The sequence below is a fragment of the Sceloporus occidentalis genome, unplaced genomic scaffold (genome assembly GCF_023333645.1).
Source record: "Sceloporus occidentalis isolate IW3139 unplaced genomic scaffold, rSceOcc1.0.p SCAF_17, whole genome shotgun sequence".
Classification (NCBI taxonomy): Eukaryota; Metazoa; Chordata; class Lepidosauria; order Squamata; family Phrynosomatidae; genus Sceloporus; species Sceloporus occidentalis.
The window spans coordinates 4,137,321-4,162,275 of record NW_028316997.1 but is presented as its reverse complement, the minus strand read 5'-3'; the positions used below and the strand labels follow the sequence as shown (position 1 = coordinate 4,162,275).

At 38.8% G+C, this 24,955-nt stretch overlaps 1 protein-coding gene across 1 annotated transcript in view; it reads left to right on the top strand.

The window, feature by feature from the left end:
• LOC149302762 (transmembrane protein 117-like) overlaps window positions 1-24,045 on the top strand; it is a 113,825-nt gene extending 89,780 nt beyond the window's left edge. The window contains exons 6-7 of the mRNA XM_089481971.1: window positions 19,730-19,859; window positions 23,420-24,045. Coding sequence (XP_089338097.1) covers window positions 19,730-19,859; window positions 23,420-24,045 — 756 coding nt within the window. The remainder of the gene's footprint in view (window positions 1-19,729; window positions 19,860-23,419) is intronic.
• Window positions 24,046-24,955: the final 910 nt, after the last annotated feature.

The following is a 24,955-nucleotide window of genomic DNA, read 5'->3' as shown; positions in this document are numbered from 1 at the left end:
GCACCCAGATAACACACATAAGATTTGCGATCTTTGTCCCGTATACACCCTGCTTGTGTCATCTTGGTCCCCAAGGCTCAAACATCCTGCTAGTGCCATCTTTGCCCTTCCACAATTATACATCTATGCTACACACAAACACATTAACTCATGCTCTCCCTCATTTAGACAATTCATCCAAATATTAACTCATGCTCTCCCTCATTCTGACAGTTCATCCACATATTAACTCATGCTCTCCCTCATTCGGACAATTCATCCATTTTAAGAAACTACGCCCCTTGGAGCTTCAAATGAGGGGCTACATGTATTTCTAGGACAAAAGTTGACTGCACAAATAATGATGGAATATGTTGCTTTGGCTAGAAAATGTTTTTTCTAACCATAGCGACATGTTCATTTGTGTCTTGCGCACTCCAGGTTTGTACTAGAAACACATACAGCCCCTCATTTGATGCGCCAAGGGGTGTAGTTCGTGCAAATGTGTACTTTTTGTACCATAATTTAACTTCCTACGTGAGCAGTAATGCCACGTCAAGGCTTCAACCCTAATTACTGATCATTCACACGCCTCTCATATCTCCATTCACTCACAGAAGCACACGCCATTCTTTCCCCTTATAATCCCAAAGAAATGATGGTAAAGGGAGAAAAAAATCACTTTTACAGCAAAAATAAATTTTGCAGTAAAAATGCAAGGTGCTTAATGGCTGATTTTATTAATATTTGCAGTTCATCAGGATTTCAAAAATTGCCTCCCTCTACCGTTGGCTAAATTTAACCCCATGATCAAAGGGATCATGGGATTAAAAATTAGTTTTGGCCATTTTTAGAAAGGGAATGTGACTTTTTATAGCTATATGATCACTGTGGTAACATTGGCTACCACAGTGGATCATTTAGCTAGAATACTTAAACTTTTTTTTTTAAGTTAAACTACTTTGTTTAAATAATTTTTTAAACTTTTTTTATAATTTTTATTTTTTTAACTTAATATTTTTTATTCTTTTTACAAGCTATATACCGTTGTAAAGGTGAAGTAATTACCTTTCCAACTGTATATGTTGGGGGTCTGTAGCTAGCAGCATGCCCCCATACCTCTTTAACTGACAATTGTCAGTTGTTAATAAAGTTGCTCGGTGACGTCATCGCGTCATTGCGCGAGACTTCACCGGGCGGATCGGGTGGCCCCGGTGATGCCCTTCAGTTTGAGGGGCGGATCGCCGGGGTAGGTGGTGATGGAGGTGCACAGACCTCCATCAAGGTAGGGTACTGCTAGTGACGGCATGGTGCCGTCGTTAGCACCAGTCTGGGACTGCTAGTGACGGCACCATGCCGTCATTAGCAGTAAAGGGGTTAAAGTCCCATTGCGGGACTGACCTGGGTGACTCCAAATTCGGCGGGGGGCAACGGGGGGGCAAGGAATATCCTAGGGGGGGGCAATTGCCCCCCCTTGCCCCCCTGTAGCGACACCACTACATGTATGGAAACGGCAGATACGGATCAACAGAATAACACAAAACACAGCTTTGCAGGTATATATCAATTGGAAATTACATATAAACTCTGCATTAAAGTTATAGATAAAAAACCCTAAATTACAGACACAGGTCGCACACCCCAAAGCCAACCCTGGCCTCCACATTGCACGCATAGAACCTGACCAGCACCCAAATTACACATACATAGGACGTTTCAACATTGTCCCCAAACAGCCCAGCATGAGTCAACATTGTCCCCAAACAGCTGTTAGTGTTTATTAAAGATATAGGGCGGTAGTTGGTGCATAATTCCGTGTCTTTGTTCGGTTTAGGGATCACTGAGAAGTGCGCCACGTTTGCTTGGGGATCAAGGGTCTCCCCTTCGGCCAACGCATTAAACAGGGTTACCAGGTGCGGCCCCAATACTCAGAAAAATTTACGGTAGTAGCCGGCAGTAAAACATCTGGTCCCGGGCATTTGCCCTTTGCGGTTAATTTCAGTGCCGCCTGGATCTCGTCACGGCGGGTTCAATAATACTTTAGCGTCCCTGTTTAACATCTGTGGCAAAAATCTATGTAGGTAACTGTCAATACGTGTCAGATGCTCAGGGGACCCAGATCCCTGTGGAGATAGGTTTATGGGATTGTTCTAGGTGATAGTTTGCGTGTCACATCCAAGATAGAGGCCTATTTCAACTTTTTAATTGTTAAGCCAAGTTTGATCAAGTGACTTCGTATTACTGGTTTATGTGCTTCCCATATAACAGGGAAAGGTAATTCCTCAGTCATATTGTCATGAAAGTAATTGCGAAGATGGGTCAGTAGGTCTGCAACATGGTGTGGATTGTCTATTAAATTTTCGTTTAGAAATAGGCTATCGATCCTCGTGTATCTGTTGTGAACATGTGAGTAGTATGTGTAATCGTTAGTGGTCGGGTGTTGTGATCTCCATGTATCAATTAGTTGGTTTAAGCGTAGCGACCGTCGAACCTTTTTAATGGAGGAGTAAGGAATATGTGATGTGTGAGTTGAGGAATCTCTGAGTGGGTCCAAGATCATATTGAGGTTGCCCCCGAAAACATTAATGCCCTCTTGGAATGATCCAAATCTGTTCAGCATACTGCATAAAAAGGAAGCTTGACAACGATTTGGAGCGTAGATGTTACCCAGTGTGACCTTTTGGTTACCAATGTAACATTTTAAAAAGATGGCCCTACCTTCGGGGTCCCTCCAGATATCCAAAAGTGTAAATGGAAGAGTTTTATGGATGAGTATGGCCACTTTTGAGCATGTGCTTTTCTTCTTTTTTATTAAAACACCTATGTATTGCCTATACCTCCATCATCAGCAAGGGATACACATGAGGGGAGCAATGAGCCAGAACCACAGTCCTGTACATCACTTATATGACCACCAACATCTATACCATGAAAGGCTTAAGGCACTGCTGTAGTGTTCACATCGTTCACCAATACTGGTTCTTCTGCCAACCAATGTGACCCCAACCTGACCAGCTGCTGAATGCACCATGGCCATATCCCTCTCACGGCTAAGGCCCACTCCCATCACCACTCTACCTCCTACATGTTCCCCTAAGAGACCCTACATTAAGAAGACTCACAACACCATCACATTCAGCTCCACCATCTGCTAGATCACCACCAGCATCTGCTCACACCATCCATGAATAAACAGAGTCTCCAGCTGCTGCTCTAGTGTCATCATCATGAGGAAAAGAGGAGGGTGTGAAAGGACCCGGAGACTCATTCCTGAGCCACTCAGACACCAAATAGGGTGGACTGATCCACAGCTGCACCTGCAGGTCACTGACGACATGCTCACTGTTATATAGCATCCTCGTAAAATACAACATTAGTATGAACAGACAGGAGTTTATTCACTTAAGTGGCAGCTGGTAAGAGAGGCTGTGGGAGAGTGGTGGTTTCAAATCCCTTACTTCACCATGTATTATAAAGGACAATCTCTGTAAAACTCTCTGCAAGAGGGGCTGAACTGCCCTGCATAATGCATATTTCAATCAGTAATATGACTTTCAAGAAATCCCGCTAAATGCTTTATACAGGACTTCCTGAGATATCCGGTCATGATGACAGTCAGACTTATGCAAGGCTAAGGTTATCATCTACTTTTACTTATATATGTAGGACATCTTCATAAGTGAAAACTTTTTGTAATAACTCAGTTTGCAAGGTATTCCAAGACTTATAGAGTATGTTCTTTGACATAAAATTCAACCCTCCTTATTATTCCTATATGTTTTTCATTATGTTTATATTCCATGCTGGTATATATTTTTTTTTATTGTAGAAGGAGAGTGGTTACTATTTGCTGCTATCTTTGATCAGATTTTCTTCTACAGTTTTAATCTAGGTTCTAGAACATAATACAAATAACTAGAGGTTTAGATTCTGTGTTGTCTTCATGGGCTTCGCATTAGCCTCTTGGAATAATCAGGCATTCAAATACTTTAAAAAGAGGTACATGTCACATCTACAGTTAAAAAAAACAAATTTGCTTAAATATAAGCAATTTTTTAAATGTCTAAAAAGGTAACTCATGTGAGAGTCGAAGTTAAAGAAATGGGATATAAAAAAAAAATCAAAGGAATGAGTAAAAGATACAAATTAAAGTAATGGTAAAAGGGACATTCAATTGTGTGGGTTTTTTTCACCCGAAAGGTCCTCTTATATTCAGGGTACTTTTTTTGCTTTTATTAAAATCCAAAGTTTTTTGGGGGAGCGAATGCTTTATATTAGAGCAACACCTAAATAGAATAGAGTGAATGATCACAAGTGTTTGGCCTTAGTACCGTGAAGTCAATTAGTTGGAATGTTCAACTTTTCTATAAACGCAATGATTAGTAAACAGACCCCTTAAGTGCTTCAGTCTATCCTAACAGGAAAAAATCTAACCAGACCCATTCAGATTAGGTTGCATCTCAGCCTATTTTGTTCCTTCTGCGATATGCTTATTATAAATATTATGATATTACTTATCCCAGAGGGCACCTCCAGCTAAGTGGATCAGCATCCTCTAGACTGTAAGCTCGTTTGAGGAGGGCCGTCCTCACCTGTTGTCTCTGTTAGTCAAATTGTTATATACTACTTGTTATGTCCTGTCCACCCATTGTATAGCGCTACGGAATTTGCGGACAAAGAAAGAAGATTAAGGAAAGAAGATTAAAGATAGAATAGATAAGATGGAAGAGATGGCAGAAGATGCTCAAGTGGTCAGCAGAGGGTGTGAGAGAGTGAATGAGAGCGTGAAAGAATGAGTGACAGTGTGAGAAAGTGATTGAAAGTGAACGTGGGCACCGGGCAAGAAATGTAATTCCCGAATTAAAAATGTCCCCTAATTTTCAGCCGAATGGAGGGAAGGGCAGGAAACGAAATTCACTACCTGAAAACGAATGGACATAAGACTAACTGAAAATTTGGGTTTTTGGCCCATTTGCACTAGTCTACAAATGATTTCTAAAATAGTGGAGTACTTATATATTTAAAAATCTTCAAAATTCTTCCATATAGTTCGAAATAGTTGGTTATATTTTTCAATCATCAAAGAAAAACACAAAATAACATTGTCCGACCTGTATAAATAAACACAAAAAATCCCCCAAGGAATATTAGAGGAGAAAAAAAAGATTTTTAAAAACACCAGTGTCACCAGTCCTACTATAAAAGGTATACGTCACAGTAACATAAGCTGTGTAACACTAATATTAGGTCGTACATACTGTTGATGGCTGCAGTCCTAACAACAGAAATAATTCAATTATGACCAGTGACAGAGGCTAATTAAAAACTCAGACAAGTAGCCCCCCTGACATGTTTCGCTCCTCAGAGCTTCATCAGAGGTCTGGGCTAATGGCTAATATCAGCCATTAGCCCAGACCTCTGATGAAGCTCTGAGGAGCGAAACATGTCAGGGGGGCTACATATTAATAAAAGTCATGTTTTAGGGTGGGGTTATACTAAGGGTATTTTTTGATCCCGGGAATGGGATTGGTTTATTTGTAGTTGTAACTTACCCTTGTCCCCGCTGGGGCATTATTTTGGAATTGTATTACAGAGGAGGGAGCATGACATGCACATATAGCATCAAGGGGTAAACATATAGTAAAAAAAAACTCACAGGTGAAGAACTTAAGGATACATATTTATTCTTGTAAAACAAACAAATACATAAAATGCAATGCTCACAAAGTGGAGCGGCGAGCAGACTTTTCAGAGCCTCACAAACACAGCCAGAAAAGGTAGTAGTATAGAGGTCTCTTCAGATTTCTCAAAAGCCGCTGGTAACCCTCTGTAGGCTGTGCTGTTACTCCTCTTCCTCGATACATAATCAATGTAATCACCAACACGTTTCGCCTGCCAATCGGGCTTCTACAAAGCGCTGACATGCATTGTATCCATTCTCTCTCTCTCTCTCCCATGATATTCCTTATATAATGATTATATCATTATATTATGTAAAGCATACGCACCAGAATAAAACAACCTTTGAAACTGCAGGTGAACTCCCCTTATTATGAAAAGAAGACTGACTGTAAGAAGGCGCATGCTTTTGGACCGTCTCTTCTGGGGGTCTGATGCAGGCTGCCATTATTATTTGGATTCCAATTTTTATATTTGTAGATCAGGAATCCGAGCAGGCAGCAGCAAAGGCAAAATGACACAAGGTTCACTGATGCTAAAACAGCAATCCATTTCACATCCAGTTCATTTTGGCCGTTCTTTGGAGGCGTGCTTGGTACCGTCTTCAACTTGCCGTAATCATCATGCCGATTAGCAGGCAGCGGAGCAGGACAGACTCCTGCAACCAGCAGAAATACGAACAAAACTACCAGCTTCATCTTCCTTCTTCTATCAATCCAGCAAAGTGGTGGCCTGAGCCTGTGTCCTGCACACATACACCCAGCTTGCTTTTATTGCATCACAGAGCTATGAGGTAACAACTGCTGTTAAAGCTGTAATCTTTGCAACTTAGCAGACATGCACAAAATATACTGTTTACTTTTTATAACATAATTTGGTGTTTGTTTTGTAACTACTTATAGGATTTTGAATTCATGCATCAGTATAATATTACAGCAGATTCAAAGAGATAGTGATTAACTGTCATACATGGAAGAAGCCATATAAAAGTAATGATGCAACCACAACATGGTGGCGTCTCCAGCTTTCATATTTAGGGGGGGCCAGGGACCAAAGTAGGGGGGCCAATTATAAAACGGTACATATACACTTTATATATATATATATATATATATATATATATATGCGTTAGACGTGCATTTTTAACTACATAGTATGTACGTATCTCTTTCAAGTAAAGGCTGTGATTGAAATATGATTTCAAAATTACAGCTGAACTGGCAGTTATTTTTCATTCGTTAATATTAGCCCCTGCTGCCAATATATATATAAATAATAGATGCTGCTGCTGCCGATATATAGAAATATTACACCTTGTTTCCGATATATATTAATATTAGCCCCTGCTGTGGATATATACTTATATTATACCCTCCTGCCGATATACATAAAAATTATACCCTGCTGCCAATATATATTATTTGACCCTGCTACCGATATATATAAATATTAGTTCCTGCAGCCTATATTAATTGATAATAGCCAGCCCCTGCAGCCAATATATATTAATATTAGCCCCTGCTGCATATATATATATATATATATATATATATATATATATATATATAAATATTATACTCTGCTGCCAATATGAATATAAATACTAGCCCCTGCTGCCAATATATGTTAATATTAGCCCCTGCTGCCAATATATGTTAATATTAGCCCCTGCTGCCAATATATATAAATATTAGCCGCTGTTGCCAATATATATTAATATTCGTCCCTGCTGCAGATATATATTAATATAACCCCCTGCAGCCAATATATATTAATATTAGACCCTGCTGCCAATATATAATAATATTAAACCCTGCTGCCAATATATAAATAAATATAAGACCCTGCTGCCAAAACATATAAATATTTGCTCCTGCTGCCAATATATATATAATTATTTGCCCTTGCTGCCAATATATATATGAATATTAGACCCTGTTGCCAATATATTTTATAGTGAAAAAATTGGACCCTACTCAAGCATTTCCTTGGGCCCTGCTCAACGCTCCCTTGCATGCAATCACTCCCTCCGCTACCACACCAAAAATATATATTTGCCACACTGACTGCAGATCAGGGGAAGACTGTGAGAGTCAGTCCTTCTGACTGCACCGTGACATTGATAGGTCTTCTCTCCCCGTAATCATCCCCAGAGTCCCTTTGTCCCCTCATTCCCTAAACCATACCACTCTTTTACTTACACTCTGTAGTTCAGGTATAGATCAAATAAACAACACATGGAAACAGCACATGCAACTGAATAAGACAAAAAAAACTTGTATTTGCAGGTACAAATAAATAATGTATAGAAACATAGCACATAACACACAAACCCAGCAGTGCAGGTATAGATCAACTGAAAATCACATGTAAACTCAGCACTGAAGGGGGGGGCCATGGATAGATTCACTATATGTTACAATATGAATCGATGATTCATATGTATCTCTTGCAACTGACCTTATTGGAAAAACCTCTTAATTAAAACTATCCGTGCAAAATGCAGGCATACCAATATCTGATTCCAGGTTTTGCGAAAGGAAGACAACTATTAACTTTCCAAGCATGAGATACATTCAGCAAAAAAATTTTTTTGCCTATTTAACATGTGCATTGTCCTCACTGCTTTTTCTTGATTCCCTTCCTGATCATTAGCTCATATAAAACTTGAAAATACAAATCCTAACACAGAGTCCCTAGGAGCCCTTTAACTAAAATGAAATAATAACCCCTCACCCCTGGGTTTCTCTATTACCCCATCTCCATGCCCGCCAGTAAAAAAAAACAATTTTAAAAATGTGTCTGTAGAAGAAGATTCATGTTGTTTGTCATCAAGAGCTAACATAAATGTTCATAATAAGGCAGAGGTTAGTAAATGGTGGTATTAGACCTGGGGCAACTTGTCTGATGAGTTGGGTGCAGTACCATGAGGCAAGTTAAAAAAATAAAAAATTGTTGATGGATTGGCAAGTCTAGGGTATTATATATGATTGCCAGATTGAAAATACTTTTTCGTCTTTTTTTCCTTCCCACTAATGGCATCCAACCATCCATTCAGAAAACAAAATAAAGTTTAGTTTGAAATAACAGAATGGTTGTTGGAGAGGTGAAAAGTATGCATAACAGCATACTTTTACATGGCCATCCATAAAAAGTTTGCGCATGAAATGGATTTTGCCATATCCTGGGGCTTGAAGGCCTGTGTGTGTCTAGGCAATGAAGCAAATGAATCTATATAGCAATGTATACATACGTGCTTTAAAAAAAATACTTAGTCTGATTGTATTTGTTCTAAATGATGGACTATATATAATATACTTTTAAAAATGATTTTTTTCTTTTAATAAACCCATTATTGTTGATTCATCAGAAAAATACAGGTAGAGAAAATGTAGAAGGCAAGATGTCTTCTGATGTCAAAGTCTGACATTGGACTGCTCAGAGAGCAGCAATCCATTCAACTATATCAGGCATTTATTTTAATAGCAAGATTGCTATTTATAAATGTCTGCATAAAATGGCAATTAATAGTATAAATTAACCTTGATTTAATGAAATCTGCTTACTTATGGATCTGATGAACTGCCTAATGTGTCCAAAATAGTAATGGAATTCTCGATACGTTAAAAGACGTGTTTTATTTTCATGTTCCGTGATCAAAATGTAACAACTTAGGGTTTTTTTTGTTTTTTTTTATTTAAAAAAAAAAAAAGGACACAACAAGCAGAATACAACAATCTGACTCACAGAAACAAGAGGCAAGAATGGCTCCGATCAAACAAGCATACAAATTCAAAAAACTGTTGCTAAACACTCAGATGCCTGAGAAGTTTAGTGAGAGATCTCATGACAACCTAGCGTACTCTGTTTTCTCATTTAAACCATTGTTTAAAGGAACTCATAAATGACTTTTATAGTAATAAGTCTATTTTATTTTTTTTCCTTTTTTTAAAACGTAACATACATAGCAAACAAAACATAACATAACAACAAAAAAAAAAATTAAAAAAAATTTAGGGTTATTTAAATCATAAAAATTATGAGGTCATTATGGGTTAATTTCTTTTTTATTAGAGCACATAAAGCAAAATGCTTGAAGTTGTGAGCTCCTTGAGTTTAAGAACCAAATGGAAGCCAACTTTATATTTAGATAGATTTAGATAGGGCCATCTTTGTGTTTGGATGTCAAAATAGTTAAATGGATAAAACAATGGTTAAGTGACAGAAGACAGAAGGGTATAGTTAATGGCATATATTCGGAGGAAGAACTTGTTACTAGTGGGGTACCATAGGGATCACTATTGGACACGTGCTTTTTAATATTAGTGATATTACAGAAGGTCTTAATGGTAGGTATTTTTGCAGATAATACAAGGGTCTGCAACAGGGTAGACTTTCTGGGTGGGACAACTCACATGACAAACGATTTCAGTTTGGAGACTGGTCAAGAGTGTGGCAGCTGCTGTTTAATGTTGGTAAATTTGGTAAATTTGTTCCATCGAAAAGAGGGACATAGGAGTAATTATTTTTGACTTAAAGGTAAGTAGAAAATGCAGTAAAACGTCAGGAAAGCAGGGTGCTGGGTTGCATAGCAAGAGACAGCTGTAGGAAGAAGGGGGTGGTTCTGACACTTTACAGACCTCACCTAGTGTATTGCGTAAAGTTCTGGAGACCCCATCTACAGAATGATATTGACACATTGGAGAGCGTTCAGAGGAGGGGTGCAAATTGTAAGTGGTTTGCAGGATAAATTATAGGGCTAATGGCTAAAAATCTTAATATGTATAACTTTGAGGAAAGAAGAGAGAGGGGAGATGTAATAGAAACATTTAGATACCTAAATAAATGTAATAAAGTACAGGATGGGAGTTTATTTGAAAGGAGGAAAATGTTTGAAGAATAGGTCATAATCTAAAACTAGAGGGTCAGAGGCTTAGATGTAATGTAAGAAAGTTCTACTATGGGATCAGAAGGAAGACTGATTGATTGGGGTTTGCATCCTTACATCAGGAAAAATGGGCAGACTAGATGGACTCAATGGTTCTTGCTGCTAAGTAAAATGGTAATGATATATATAATAGAAATTGCTAATTTGAAGAAGGGCTTTGTCCAAAAAAAATGCAAATTTTTATACAGAAATCTGCAATACAGAGTTTGCTATCCTTTCTCCTTGGAGCACTTGCTTTTTTCAATTAAAATAACATCTGAAGTTTAAATGACCTGATATAGCATTTTGCTTAGTGCTTACATTTTTAATGATGAAGTATGTCTTCATTGTCCTAAAACATATTTGAAGTGCTGCCAAGGCGCACAAGAGTATGAAATATTAATCTAGGAGATAGCTTTATTTTTACTTGGCCTCACAACCTCAAACTTCATGTTCTCAGATTAAAGTCACACAGAATTTATCAGAATTCCAGTAATCGAATCTGCATAATGACTATACTATTAACTAAAACTATGTGACATAAAAAAGGTAAAAGCAGAATTGTTTGGCCCAGGACCAGCTTTAATTTATTCTTTATGATTTATAATGTAGGTTAATTTACATAGTTATTCACAGTAATTGTTTAAAAGCATATGTTAAGACTTCCAGCATGGTTTTAAGACTTAATCCTACAATTTTCTTTGTAACTATCCCCTAAATTGTCTAAGGCTTTCTTTTTAATGTGCATTTTAAATTACAGCTGAGGGAAAGGTAATGGATCATACCTGGCGTTCTTCATTTACGTGTTTTTATGACTAAAACTTAGAACTTGTCTCATCTTACTTAGTTCACACTCTGGTCCTATTTTGTTTTTATCCCCCGTAGTTTAGCTGAAAAGGCTTTGAGTTTATTATAAATCTGTACTAACACAAACCAAGATTATAACGTCTTCAATAACTTGACAATGACACATGAGGAATCTGGCCATCATTAATGCATGTTGTACCGTAAAAAACCTTTAGAGGTCCTAAACTTGGGTTCAGCATAGAATATTATATGTAGAGAAGTTTTGCAAATTCAAATGCTTTTAACTACTTTTAAGGATTCTACTTTCTTTAAAAGGATCTGAACTCTGAGTATCCACGAAGAGCAGATCATATAAAAATAGGGTACAATCTAGATTTAAGCAGTGGTCACTGCGTACCGAAGCTCAAGCTATCAAGCTATTAAACAAAAGGAACAGATCAACCATTCTGTAGCGTATATGTGTATATATATCTATATTATAAGATCAGTGCTCTTTGCAGGCCACTGGAGTTCCTCCACGTCTGACTTATCAAGCTATGTCTTTATGGACCTTGCTTTGTGCAAACTGGTGCCACAAAGAAGGAAGCATACAATTGTCTAAAATGTCTTTGTGTGCTGTAGCATTAATCTTTACTGAAACTAAGGGACTTAGCCCAAATCCTGAAAAACAGCCCCAGGTCATGATCTCTCATCGACTAAACTTTATAGTATATATATATTATGTATTCCAGTAGGTATCATTCTACTGGCATTACCAGATAGCGAAACGTGATTCATCACTACAGAGGACAAGTTTCCAATGGCAGTGTGCTTTACACCAATACAGCCTACGGGTGGCATTGCGCATGGTGATCTTCGACTTGTGTGCAGCTTCTCAGTAATGGAAACGTATTTCAAGACACACTGCTTTTGTTGCATGTTGGCTTCAGAGGCTGTCTGGAACTCTGTAGCATTGGATGCTACATAGGAGAGACGATTTTCACATGCTTCAGCACTAAGCAGTCACCTTTTCTTTGCTTGCCTTGATTACGTACGTGATATTTACCACCTGTGATCTTCAGTGCTGTTTATGGAGAACACATACGTATGCATGTCATGCAGCTAATCAGTGAGCATTAGAAATGTTGGATCATGGAGGAGGAGGGCAGCTGCTACTTTGTCAAGTAAGGGCATTTTTTAAATTGTTTTCCTTTCCTAAGATTGTATATTAACATACGGTACTCACATAGTACTTTATTGTGCATTCTCCTTTAGAAAGACTGTCAGGGACAGTTAACTATCCCTTTTACCCGACACAATACAGACAAGCTTCACTAGTAGAATATATACAATCTTTAGTTGGGTATTACACTGTACTTTGTCTCTCTCTAAACTGGCCAAACAGTAGTCCTCATAATTCTGGCTTGATTTAATGCTTAGGACTGTTAGGGCACCCATTAGCTTTTGGGAGTTGTTTCGGAGTTGCTTATTTGTAGAAAACCACATCGTACATGTCTTGCTAAATTATTCAGGCCTAAATTAAAATATACCGTATTTGCTCGATTATAAGACGAGGTTTTTTTCAGAGCAAATGCTCTGAAAAATACCCCTCGTCTTATAATCGGGGTCGTCTTACAATCAGACCTCAAATAGGTCTGACAATGAGACGACTAAGATCCAGATCCCCCGCAGCTGCAGGGGACCTGGATCCTCCTGTCTCCCCCGCCCACCCCACTTACCAGTGCTTCTGAGTCCCCGGTGTGTAGCTGGGGTAGCGTGTAGATGTCTACGCGATTCGCGTAGACAACTTCCGCTGCAGCAGGAAGGAGGTGTGGCTAGCAGCGGGGGTTGTCTGCGTCCATCGCACAGACCTTCCCCGGCTGTCAGAGATCAGAGTTCTCTGACAGTCGGGGAAGGTCTGCGCGATGGACGCAGACAACCCCCGCTGCTAGCCACGCCTCCTTCCGGCTGCAGCGGAAGTGCGTGGGATCTACACGCTGCCCTGGCTACATGACAGGGAAGTCAGAAGCACCGGTAAGTTGGGGGGAGGGCGGGGGAGTTATAAATGGGGGGCATAAGGCATTTCTGGAGGCAGAGTGCTCTGTGAAATGCCTTTTAACCCCCTTAATGCCACTCTGCCTCCAGAAATGCCTTTTTAACCCTCTATACGCCACTCTGCCTCCTGAATGCCTTAAACCTCCCTATATGCCACTCTTCCCCATAATATGCCTTTTAACCCTCTAAATGCCAGAGTGGCATATAGGGGTATTAGGCATTTCTGGAGGCAGAGTGGCACATAGGGGGTCAAAAGGCATATCATGGGGCACAGTGGCATATAGGGTTAAAAGGCATATCATGGGGCACAGTGGCATTTAGAGGGTTAAAAGGCATATCATGGGGCACAGTGGCATATAGGGGGTATAAGGCATTTTTGGGGCAGATGTGCATAACTGGGGGGCAGGTTGGAAAATAGAAGAAAATAAAACCAAAATATTTTTCTCAATCATAGCTTTTATTAAAAAAAAAATAGTTTAGATGAATTAACATTTACTGGTAAAACTTTTTTCCTATAGGGTCGTCTTATATTCAGGCTTTTTCTTTTTTTTCCTAAATTAATATTCAGATTTGGGGGGGTCGTCTTATAATCGAGCAAATACGGTAAAAGCTGTGATTTTTGGTAAACAAAGCTGTAATTATATTTTGTTTCACTTGACCTTCCATGTTACCAGTCATGGAGTGCACATTGGGTTAAACATTCTGGGAAGCATTACCACTCAGGAATATTCCATAGTGAACAACAGGGAAGATGTGGAAGACTGAGTGCGTGCATTTGCATGTCTTCTCAGCTGCCTCATAGCTCCAGAGGGGGAAACTGATTTACACTGTCATGCAGTGCTGTTCCTTCATTTGTGCTGTCGGATTTCTTAAGTGCTATTTTGGGGAATCCATTTGCTCTAATGAGCATCGCGAGGCAGTTAAACAGACACTCAGATAATTAAAAATATCTAGTGGTAAAAAAAAAAGTCCTGCTTTGACCTTCTGGGTGATGAGAGTACTGTTACTATATCAGGGTATCATCAATAATGCGTGAGTGCTAAGGCCATAGTTCAATTATGTTACTGATGGGGTACTTTGTAACAGTTGCTTAAACTTTTTTATATGAATAATTATTTTAAAATGTTCTTAGTTTAGAAGCCTCTAAATTAAAAATCAATGATACTTTTGTTTAACCCTTTGAGTGTTGGGGGTCAAGGCACATTACTCCTCTTGTGAGACCAGGCCATTTTTTGTAGTTTTACTATAGCTCGATTTTAGTTTATATACATATATTTCTGTTCACCAAAACCCAGGTTAAGCCAATCCATGCATCTGATCACATGATATACTGCTGAACCCCTGTCTCCAAAGAAAAGCATAATTGTTTAACCACATTTTGTAAGTAGATTTATTACAAACTCACCAAGATGCAATTAAAAGAGAATGAATCACTCGGTAAAATTATAGCATCTCAACATAAATATGACAGATACTGTGTGGACCCCAGATATTCAACAAAAACAATTTTCCTAAATTAGCATATGTAAGTGTATTTGATTAGATTTTTTTAAATTATTTTTATATCGGTGATGTCACAGTACCTCATTCCCACATGTTAGCACGATCAGGTTTTTTACCAGCATGTCAGCCAGCTGATCTGACAATAAATCAGCTGGCAGCATGCTGACACTTTCTTTCCACCATGGTGTGCCTTAGTGGCAAAGCAGTCATATAAGCCTCTTGGCTCCATAGACCGACTGCTGCCTAAAGGGTTAAAGGAGCAGTTAGGTCATTTTCACTCTTCAGGTATATGTACAGCAAATATACAGTATAATTTCCCAGCGCTGCCTTTGGCGGGCAGCACTTCTACATCTACCGGTCATGCAGGGGCATCATCCCTCCTCTTTGCAGTCACCCATGTTGGAACCTGTTGTGGACCCCTATTTTACAGTTCATAAATGATGGGATCAAGTGGCTCTGCAGAGTGTTGTATATAGAAACACTTTGCAAAGCACAATGAGGCTACAGGGAGACATGTTTAATTATGATAAGAATGGGCCACATCATATTAGTACTGAGCCACACTCGTATACATTTTTATATTTTGGTATATGCAAATTATTTGATAATCCTACAATGTTGTCTGTAACATACATTCTTTGATGTTTATGTGTGACTCTTAACTATTAACCCCTTCGCGACCTTTGCCGGTTCAGGACCGTCATGACAAGAAGGTCACTAAATGACCTTTGACGGTCCTGAACAGTCAAACAATTAAATAAGCTTAGAAAGTGATCAACGACGTTACTCGATGTCGAGGCATTCAGTAACGCCGAGATCGGCATCGGGGGCCATGTCTGGCCCCTCCCCGGGGCATCAACAGCCGCCATACATCAACGATCGCCTCCTAAACTTAAATGGTGTCGCTGGAATGCCTCGATCAGGAGGCATCCAGCGACACCAAACACTTACCTTTGGATGGGCTGTGACCGCTCCGGAGAGCGGTCACAGCCGCAGCTGCCGGTGATCTTCGCCATCAGCAAGATGGCGGCGGCCCAGGAAAAAAAACAATAAAGAAGAAAGAGTTCGCTAGATGGTTTCCAGACCCTCTAGAGAAGTCTGGCTCCACTTGCAGGTTGAATACAGGTACTGCATTCAACCAAGCAAGTCAATGGAACCCAGCTTTCTAATCACTATGTGATTAGTAAAATATTCAAAAACTAAAATAAAAATGTGCTAATATTTAAAAATAATTATGCAGTGATGTCACTTGATGAACCATCCAGTACCAGCAAAATGTCTAAAAAAAAATATAAAAAAAGTATAAAAAAAAATAAAATAAAAAAAAATAAAGTTTATTATTTTGAGCAAGTGCTAAAATTTCTCAAAAATCTCAACAAAGAGTTAAAATAAAAGCACTTCAAATACCCAAGGGGTGTCTAATATATAAAAAAATGGCTGATGGGGTAAATTGGAGTGGCCGAGCTCAGATAGGACATAGGTACAGACTGACCAAAATGGAGAAAAAAAGCGCACTTCCCAAATGTGGCATTTTAAATCTCAAACAACCCGACAAACCCATGCATGTCGGGTATCACTGCACTCAGGAGATGTTCCTGAACACACATTGGGGTGTTTGACAGTGACATTTACCAGGACCTGTATATCTATAACTAAAGTTCAATTTGTGTGAAAAAAAAAATTAAAAAAATTACTATTACAAAGTTTGACAAAGTGTAGTTCTATAATTGGTGCATGGAAAGGGTTAAAATAACAGCATTTGGAATACCCTGGGGTGTTTAGTTTTCAAAAATATATGGTTTGAATGGGTTAAATTGAGTTAACCGGCTTCAAAGATGTTCCAAAGAGGAGATTGTCACGGTCAGGACTACTTGCCAAGCCGTGACTGTGTGGAGGGCGTGGGCATGAAGGGGTTATTAGCACCAGGCCTCTGGATTTACTAACTTGACCCCTTAACAAGGCGTAAGCTATACCAAATTAACCCCCAAATCCTGCCTGTATCCCCCCAGGTAGTCTGCCACCACTCACGATTTTGATACCGGATTCGTGAGAAATCCGAATTAGAACATTTATCTCTATATATATATCAACCCACCCCGGGCAAACAACATATATATATATATATATCCTGTAGAACTTAATAACAATATGGTAACGTGTTATGCTCTCTTAGGGTTTGTGGATATCGATACTAGAGCCCAAAGACAGACTTGGATTATGAATATTTTAATAACAAAAAGACAAAGATTACACAGTGCCAGAATTACAAAAAACAAGACATACAAAAGAAAAATAAAACGGCAAACAGTTCTTAAAAACAAAGGGACTTAAACACAGGACCCTCACTCACGAGTTTCTCCAATAAACAGGCCTGTGGGAACTCCATAAGTCCAGATGGTTTCTTGTGATGTTGTTCCGATCAGAGTATATCATGGAGTTCTGCTTTGAGGTCGCTGCATTGTCCCTAAATCAGACTTTTGCAAGCAAACGCCCCTCTGACCACATGACTGATTATATGACACCATCCCCAAGAACCGGGTCCCATCTTTGATGTGCAAATAAGTTATGGTGGGGTAAAGGTGATGGAAACCCCTCCACTTAAGATAGGAATGGAATTCCTATAACTCAGGGTCCTTATCTGTGAGGCCATGAATCACCACAGGGGTCCTTTGGGAAGATGACACCTCTAGCCAGAACAGATACAGAGGGCATTCACAAAGAAACACATTAAATCAACCTCAGATTAACTCATTGAGTGCTGAAACAAAGAAACTAACCACCTCTGCTGGGTTACCCTTCCATGCATCCACTCCATTACATGAGTTAATCATGACAGAGATGGAGGCAGACTGGCCAGATTTGTTAAAAAAGATTTGGAAATTATAAAACGCTGCTTGTACTTATTGCCCTATAACTTACAAAAAACAGCAAAAAAACATAAAAACATTGGGTATTTCTAAACTCAGGACAAGTAGTAGAATCTATTTAGCTAGTTTTTTTACTTGCTTTTTTAGGTGAGTAAAAGATTTTTCAAATAAGTCATAAAATGTGTTTTCAATTTTTCAATGTTTTTTTTATTTTTTTTTGTAGTAAATAAGATGATACGATCAAAATAATGGTATCTGAAGAAAGCCCATCTTGTCCTGAAAAAAACAATATATAACTTATGTGGGTACACTAAATGGGTGAGGAGAAAATTACAGCTGAACACAAGCACCACAAAAGTGTCAAAACAGCCTCGGTCCCACAGGGTACAAAACGAAAAATGAGCCGGGTCCTTAAGGGGTTAAAGACATCCTAGGATTATATAATTGGTTGACAACTTAAGTTAAAGTTGTACATCTTTTCTGGCAGAAGTTAAAATCTTTTTGTCTTTATGCAACATGTTCGTATGCAAACGATTATCTTTGATCTGTTATCTGCCAGCTACTTACCTCTAATAATCTAGGCTGTTTTTCCCAATTGCGGTATGCATTTGACTTTCTCAAGTATTTTATAAACTCTGCTTCATCTCCCCTATTTTGCTTTGGGAAGATTTGTTAGTGAACAATTATTACCGGTATTTTGAAAAAGAATTAACACTTCAAAATGACTCATCCAGCAGAACCAGACTGTGTTTTTCCATTAAAGAAATTGAAACTTTGTTTTATTTTTTTATGTTTGTTCCATAAACTCCAGACCCCAAAGAGCAGTGTTTTGTAGTGAATTTAAGACCTGCCAAAGGCGTTGTAGTACGCCAGATATTTTTTTCTTATTCGGGGATTGTGGCTGCATCTTGTTCTGGGAATCTGAAAGGCAGCAGGGTTTTTTAAAATTTGGAGTTTTCTGGAAATTAGCAGGTGATTGTATTACTAAACACTGCATTGTAATTTTGGATGCCTTTTTTACTGGTTAATACCTTCAGTAATCTGTATTTTCCCTTCCAGCATCTGTTCTAGTTATAGAAAAGTTTAAGCTCCATATTTTCAATTTATTTATGTTTTGGAATATTTCTGTTATTCTAAGCATGTCTGGTTTCTGTTGCAAAACTTTTATGCAGACGGGTGATGGGAAATATAATAATAATAAAAAAAAGTAATTTATTTTGATGTTATGTCACGGAAGGCATTGTAGCGTATAAAATGATCTTTGTAACCATTTTTAGCAGCTTCCTTCTAAAGAGTTATATTCGAAAATGTAAGACGTTATAAAATAAATAGAAACCATGATCTTTAAAAAAAAAAAAAAAAAAAAGTATTAATATAAATCTTCTAAAGCATACACTGGGTAAGTAGACGTAATTAATATGGTGAATTATTAGTTAAGTGCAAGATTTACTTATTTTCATTCTAGAACTGCATCCATAATAAAAAAAAAAAAAAAAAAAGAAAATCCATCCCTGGCTTGGCAGAAGCGAGATGAGTCACTGTAATTAGACTTTGGTTCACTGTGTTTATGTAGCACCATCCCTTGAGAATTACAAACACGGAAAGGCTTTTAAGATGAAAATCCTGGACTGTGCCGAATACTGTGTTTATCTCTACAATATTAAAAGCAGAAATATCACTTCCCTAGTTTACCTGTTTAAAAAGTTTTATAGTTCTGGCTATAACAATTTCATCACAAGACAACATTTTTTTCAAACTTTGGAACATGCTTAATGGAGTTGCTGAGAAACTTAAAGGAAAGCACAAGCGAAGAGCACTGACTTTTATCGTGCGTTGATTTACCTGGTACCTGTGCATGGTTATCCATTGACTCTTTATTCAAAACAACCATTCAGAGTTAGATTTGTTACAGTAAAGGCTTTATTTTCTGCAGGACTGGGAGTTTCCACACTTCATGGGTGATGTTGACATGAATCTTCCTGGTTTGCCCAGTGCTCATATGCAGTTCAGATTACCACACTGCCAGAGGATATTTAAAGAAGAATATCACATACATATAACAGGTATGTTTACATCTGGTGTGTGAAGATGAACATGTGTGTGTGCATGGAAGATATGCAAATAGCATGGTAGCTGTAAGCAGGCCCGGACTGGCCATCGGGCCGGGCCGGATTGACTTAGGGGTTGATGGAGCTGCAGCTCCAGGCCCCTAACTTAAAATAAGCCCAGTAAGGACCGGACTGACTGGGCCTATGCGGCCTCTACGGCCGCATTAACGCAGGGCATAAGGGGCACCTGCCCCTTAAGCCCGCCGCAACTGCGACCGGGTCCGCCACTCTAAGGGGCCGGGAAGCCCCCACCAGGGCCCAGGGTTTAAATTAAAACATCGGGGTTTTTTTTTTTTACTTTATTTAACATCCTCCATGTTAAATAAAGTTTTTGTTAACTTTATTTAACATGGAGGATGTTAAATAAAGTAAAAAAAAAAAACAACCCAGATGTTTTAATTTAAGCCCTTTGCGGCCGCAGACCCCTAAGGCCGGCCCTGGTGGGGGCTTCCTGGCCCCTTAGAGTGGCGGACCCGGTCGCAGTTGCGGCGGGCTTAAGGGGCCCTGCGTTAATGCGGCCGTAGAGGCCGCATACGCCCAGTCCTGACTGGGCCCATTTTAAGGTAGGGGCCTAGAGCTGCAGCTCCATCAGCCCCTAAATCAATCCGGCCCTGCCGCGGGCCCGGTCGCAGTTGCTGCTTGCTACGGCAATAAAGTAAGTACGGTGAGGGAGGGGAGTGCAGTGAGAAGGGGCAGAGGGGGGTTAGATCGTGAGAAATGGGGAGAGGGGATACATATTGAGAAGTGGGGAAGGGGGGTACATAGTGAAAAGGGGGAACATAGAAGGGGCAGATAAGATGGGGAGAAGGGGTAGTGTGAATTCATATGAGAATGAATGAATAAATGTGTGGATGAATTGTGTGAATGCGTATAACAATTAATGAATTCATGTGTGGATGAATCGCTTGAATGATTTGTGAGACTGCATTAATGAATGTGTTAATGATTTGTGTGAATGAGTGAGTAAATGCAAAGATGGTACATGAAGGGTGGGCTTTAACAATAAATAAATAAAAATGGGCTGCTCTGGCTTAAATGCCCGGGCCTATTTTTTGTCCCAGTCCGGGCCTGGCTGTAAGCAAAAGGATGTTACAAGCTCTGACCTTGTACCATTATATCTTCCAAAAGTTATATCTCTTGAGTATGCGCTTATTGCCTTTTGGGTCGATTTATATGCTACGTTTTTTCATTTAATAAAGTTTGTTTCATTCCTGCATTCATGGTATGCATCTGCCATTCATGGTTTTTAAATTTTTTATGACATCCTGAATGTGCTTCTACATCATTTTGTTTTACAAATAAAATATGCTACATTTGTTTTATTTACAGTTGTAGAATCTTTTCCTATTGCTATTTATTTATATATTTTTTCCACTGTGAGCCATGTCTTGTACCATGTTTAAAACAGACCTTTGCAATAATATTATAAGTATCTATAGAAACACTAGAGTATAATAGATCTCTAGGTGGTGGCAAACCACAGCTCACATGATGTTCAGTTTAGGCTCAAGGACTGTTTCCTCCCATTAGTTAAATGCTTAGGGCCACGGAGGGTATATAGCGTAGGTATACAGTCCTAAAGATACCAGGCCATTCTTTCAACTATACTTTTGAAAAGAGAAGCTACTTCAAGGCAGTAATAGTAGAAACTGCATAATGGTGACCCTGATAATGAGGTAGTTGTAAAAATCAGGTATAGAATATTTTTGCATTAACCTAAGCAAACATACAGGGGCATATGGAAACATGCCATGGGAAAGCAATTGGCTGGAATGTTGCGTTGAGACTTTCGAAAACCCTAAAACGTACTATATGTAATCAGCGAGTCCATTATAACGCATACATACATTGTTTGATGTGTTCATTTATGCAATGGCTGAAACAAGTAACAGAATAGTTAAAATGTATTAGCCATACAGTGGCTATTCCTGAATAGTGAACTAACCAGCAAGTAAGAGCGGTTTATTCACTAAAGCGGGAGCTAGCAGGTAAATTCAGTAAAATTCATGCAGAATACACTTCCAAAATAGGACTTGACTTATGGCTGCCTGCACTGGAATGATGACATGGCGGTTTAGCTCTTCTCTATTTGAGAAAATGCCCCTGGAGAAGGAGAAATTGCCACTGCTCAAATAACTATATTACAAAGCATTCTGAAAGCTTTCTTTAATCACCTAAATCTAAACGTGAGCCATTGATCATGATAAGAATGTGTGAGTGTTTTGTATTTATACACAAAATATTTATTTTCATATAACTGTTCAATAGCTCTTTTTCCATGTCCTTTTCTAAGACAGCTATGTTGAAAATAATGAAAATGCCTGTTAAATCACTATTGGAATATGACTATAGTCTATTCAATCAAGTGTGTAGTTTCTTTATCTATGACATTGAAACAATATGACCTTATTTCTGTTGAATTGCAAAAGCTTCTTCTACCTCCCTTGGCGATGGACTTCAATGACCTTCACCCTCGCTGAGTCTCTTTTAAAGCTTTCTAAAAATTACATCTTTTATATTATTTCATACAAGGACGTTATGATTCTCTTTCTTGTTATTGAGTATACCTTCACATACCTCACATCTACATTCTGTGCTAGAAAACAGCCTTTGTCCATAACACAAGCCATTGTATTACATTACAATGGTAATCTACTGTATGGCACTGCATAGAATAAAAAAAGTCTTGGCATGCCTTTAGTGAACCATATATAAACAAAACAGGTGCTGTTAAAACCTAAGATAGAGCTCAGTGACACCAACATGGTCAGCCAGCCCTTCAATAGTCTGCTTCATAACCTTTCTCTTGACAAAGCTCCTGGTATGACCAAAGGTCTATCTAAAACTGGTTCAATATAGTTAAAAGTTATGAGACACCAATTATCCTATACTAACCCATGTAGTAGGTTATGACTGGATAATGTTTATTTTGCTATTATTAGGCCTTGATGCAGAGCCGGCCTTAGGTGTTCTGGCGCCCTGTGCGGACTACTCCTCTGGCGCCCCCCCATCCCAAAAAAAGAAAGGAAAAAAATCTTGTAACTCCTTTCTCACTCTATCCCCCTTTATCACTATCTACCACCTCTGCCCCTTCTCACTGCCTTTCCCACCTCTGCCCCTTCTCACTATCTACCACCTCTGCCCCTTCTCACTGCCTTTCCCCCCCTCTGCCCCTTCTCACTGCCTTCCCCTCCCCCTCTCCCTACTTCTCATTATCCTCACTTACCTTGTTGAGTCCTGCGGTGGGAGCGGGAGGTGTCCGTCTTCCCCCATGTTAAATAAAGTTAATGTTCCCTCCATGTTAAATAAAGTAAAAAAAAAACTTTATTTAACATGGAGGATGTTAAATAAAGTAAAAAAAACCCAAAAAACTATGTTTTAATTTAAGTCCTGGGCAGGCGCCCCTGTTGCCATGGCGCCCTGTGCGGTCACACAGGTCACACACCCCTAAGGCCGGCCCTGCCTTGATGCATATTTCTTGATGGCTGATCTTGTTGTGTTCTCTTTGTATTCAGGTAAATGGTTTAACTATGGAATCATCTTTCTGGTGCTAATACTCGATCTAAACATGTGGAAGAATCAGATATTTTACAAGCCATCAGCATACGGCCAGTATCTAGGCCCTGGCAAGAAAATATATACTGTTGAAGATGCTGAAAGCTTACAAAACCTTAATCAGACAACATTATCATGGGAATGGAGATCAAATAACACAGACCCGCACACCAATAGAAGCTATGTAGATGGAGATATGTTTTTACACAGCAGATATATCGGAGCAAGTCTAGATGTGAAATGCTTGGCATTTATTCCAAGTCTTATGGCCTTCGTATTATTTGGGTTCTTTATCTCATTCTTTGGTCGGTTTCAAAAATGTGAACAGAGAATGGAAAATAAGGACAAATCATATAAACGTATCAACAGGAAATCCCCCTCGGAACACAGCAAAGAAATGGGAATGACTATAGAAAACCTACAGGCAGTTGTAGAAGAACCTTTATGTCTGCATGATCCAACTCTGGTATCGGTGAGGACACAGACTAATGAAATGTCTTCATATCCGTCTCCTGAAAAGCTCAACTCACTCTCAGAATTGGAGCCACCTGAGTGCATTGTACATACTGAGGATGCTACTAGCTAACCACAAACCTAAAATAGCAATAATGTAGATTTTTTTAGTATTGTCGTTTGAAGTGTCTATAATATTTACAGAGGTAATCAATCAAACACAACTTTAACGGTGCTCAGTTATATAAATGCACAACCCGCACATTTTCTTATACTGTACTATATGTGCCTCTCGTTAAACCTTTGACTTGACCTCAAACGGTGAGCATTCCATGGAAAGTAGGTGCTTGAATGAATATTGCACCCGCTTCTCTTTCATTGCCTCACCTTTGACTCATACACATAAAAGTATAATCTGCTCATATGTTTTACTAGATTTGTGCCTTTATTGGAAAATATTTTTATAGGAAATATTCAAATTTTTGCTTTGCAATATCCAGTGATTTTGTTTGTTAGCATTTTTCTTTACATGCAGTGTGATAATACAACTGTAGTCACGATGTCTATGACATTGTAGTCTGGTGCAAAGGTTATGATGTTCTGTTAAGTCCATGCTGGTTTTAGCGTGAAAGCATTTAAACTACATTCGCTAGTAAAGCTTTGTGCATCATTTTGAAGTGTGTATTGTTTGTTTCATGGTTGTGCAAGAACTGACACTGAGGCTAGTCGTTATTGTTGATATGAATCATAGATGCGCAGAGCATTGTGGAAAGTCTGTGTATATTGGGAAAATACATTGGGGTTTTTTTAAACTATAGCTAGATAAACACTAAGTGTGCCTCATTGTAAAAATAGTTTTCTGTTCTAAAAACATGATATTTAAAAAATAAAACATATTTCCAATATGTGTTGTATCACGTAAATATTACCGTTAAGTAGGTCTAAATGCCTTACCCTCTGGTGGTAATTGAAACAAAAAGTGCCGTAATAAATATATTATGTTTGAATTAGAAGATCCTATTGCAAGTGAGTGTTAATATAGT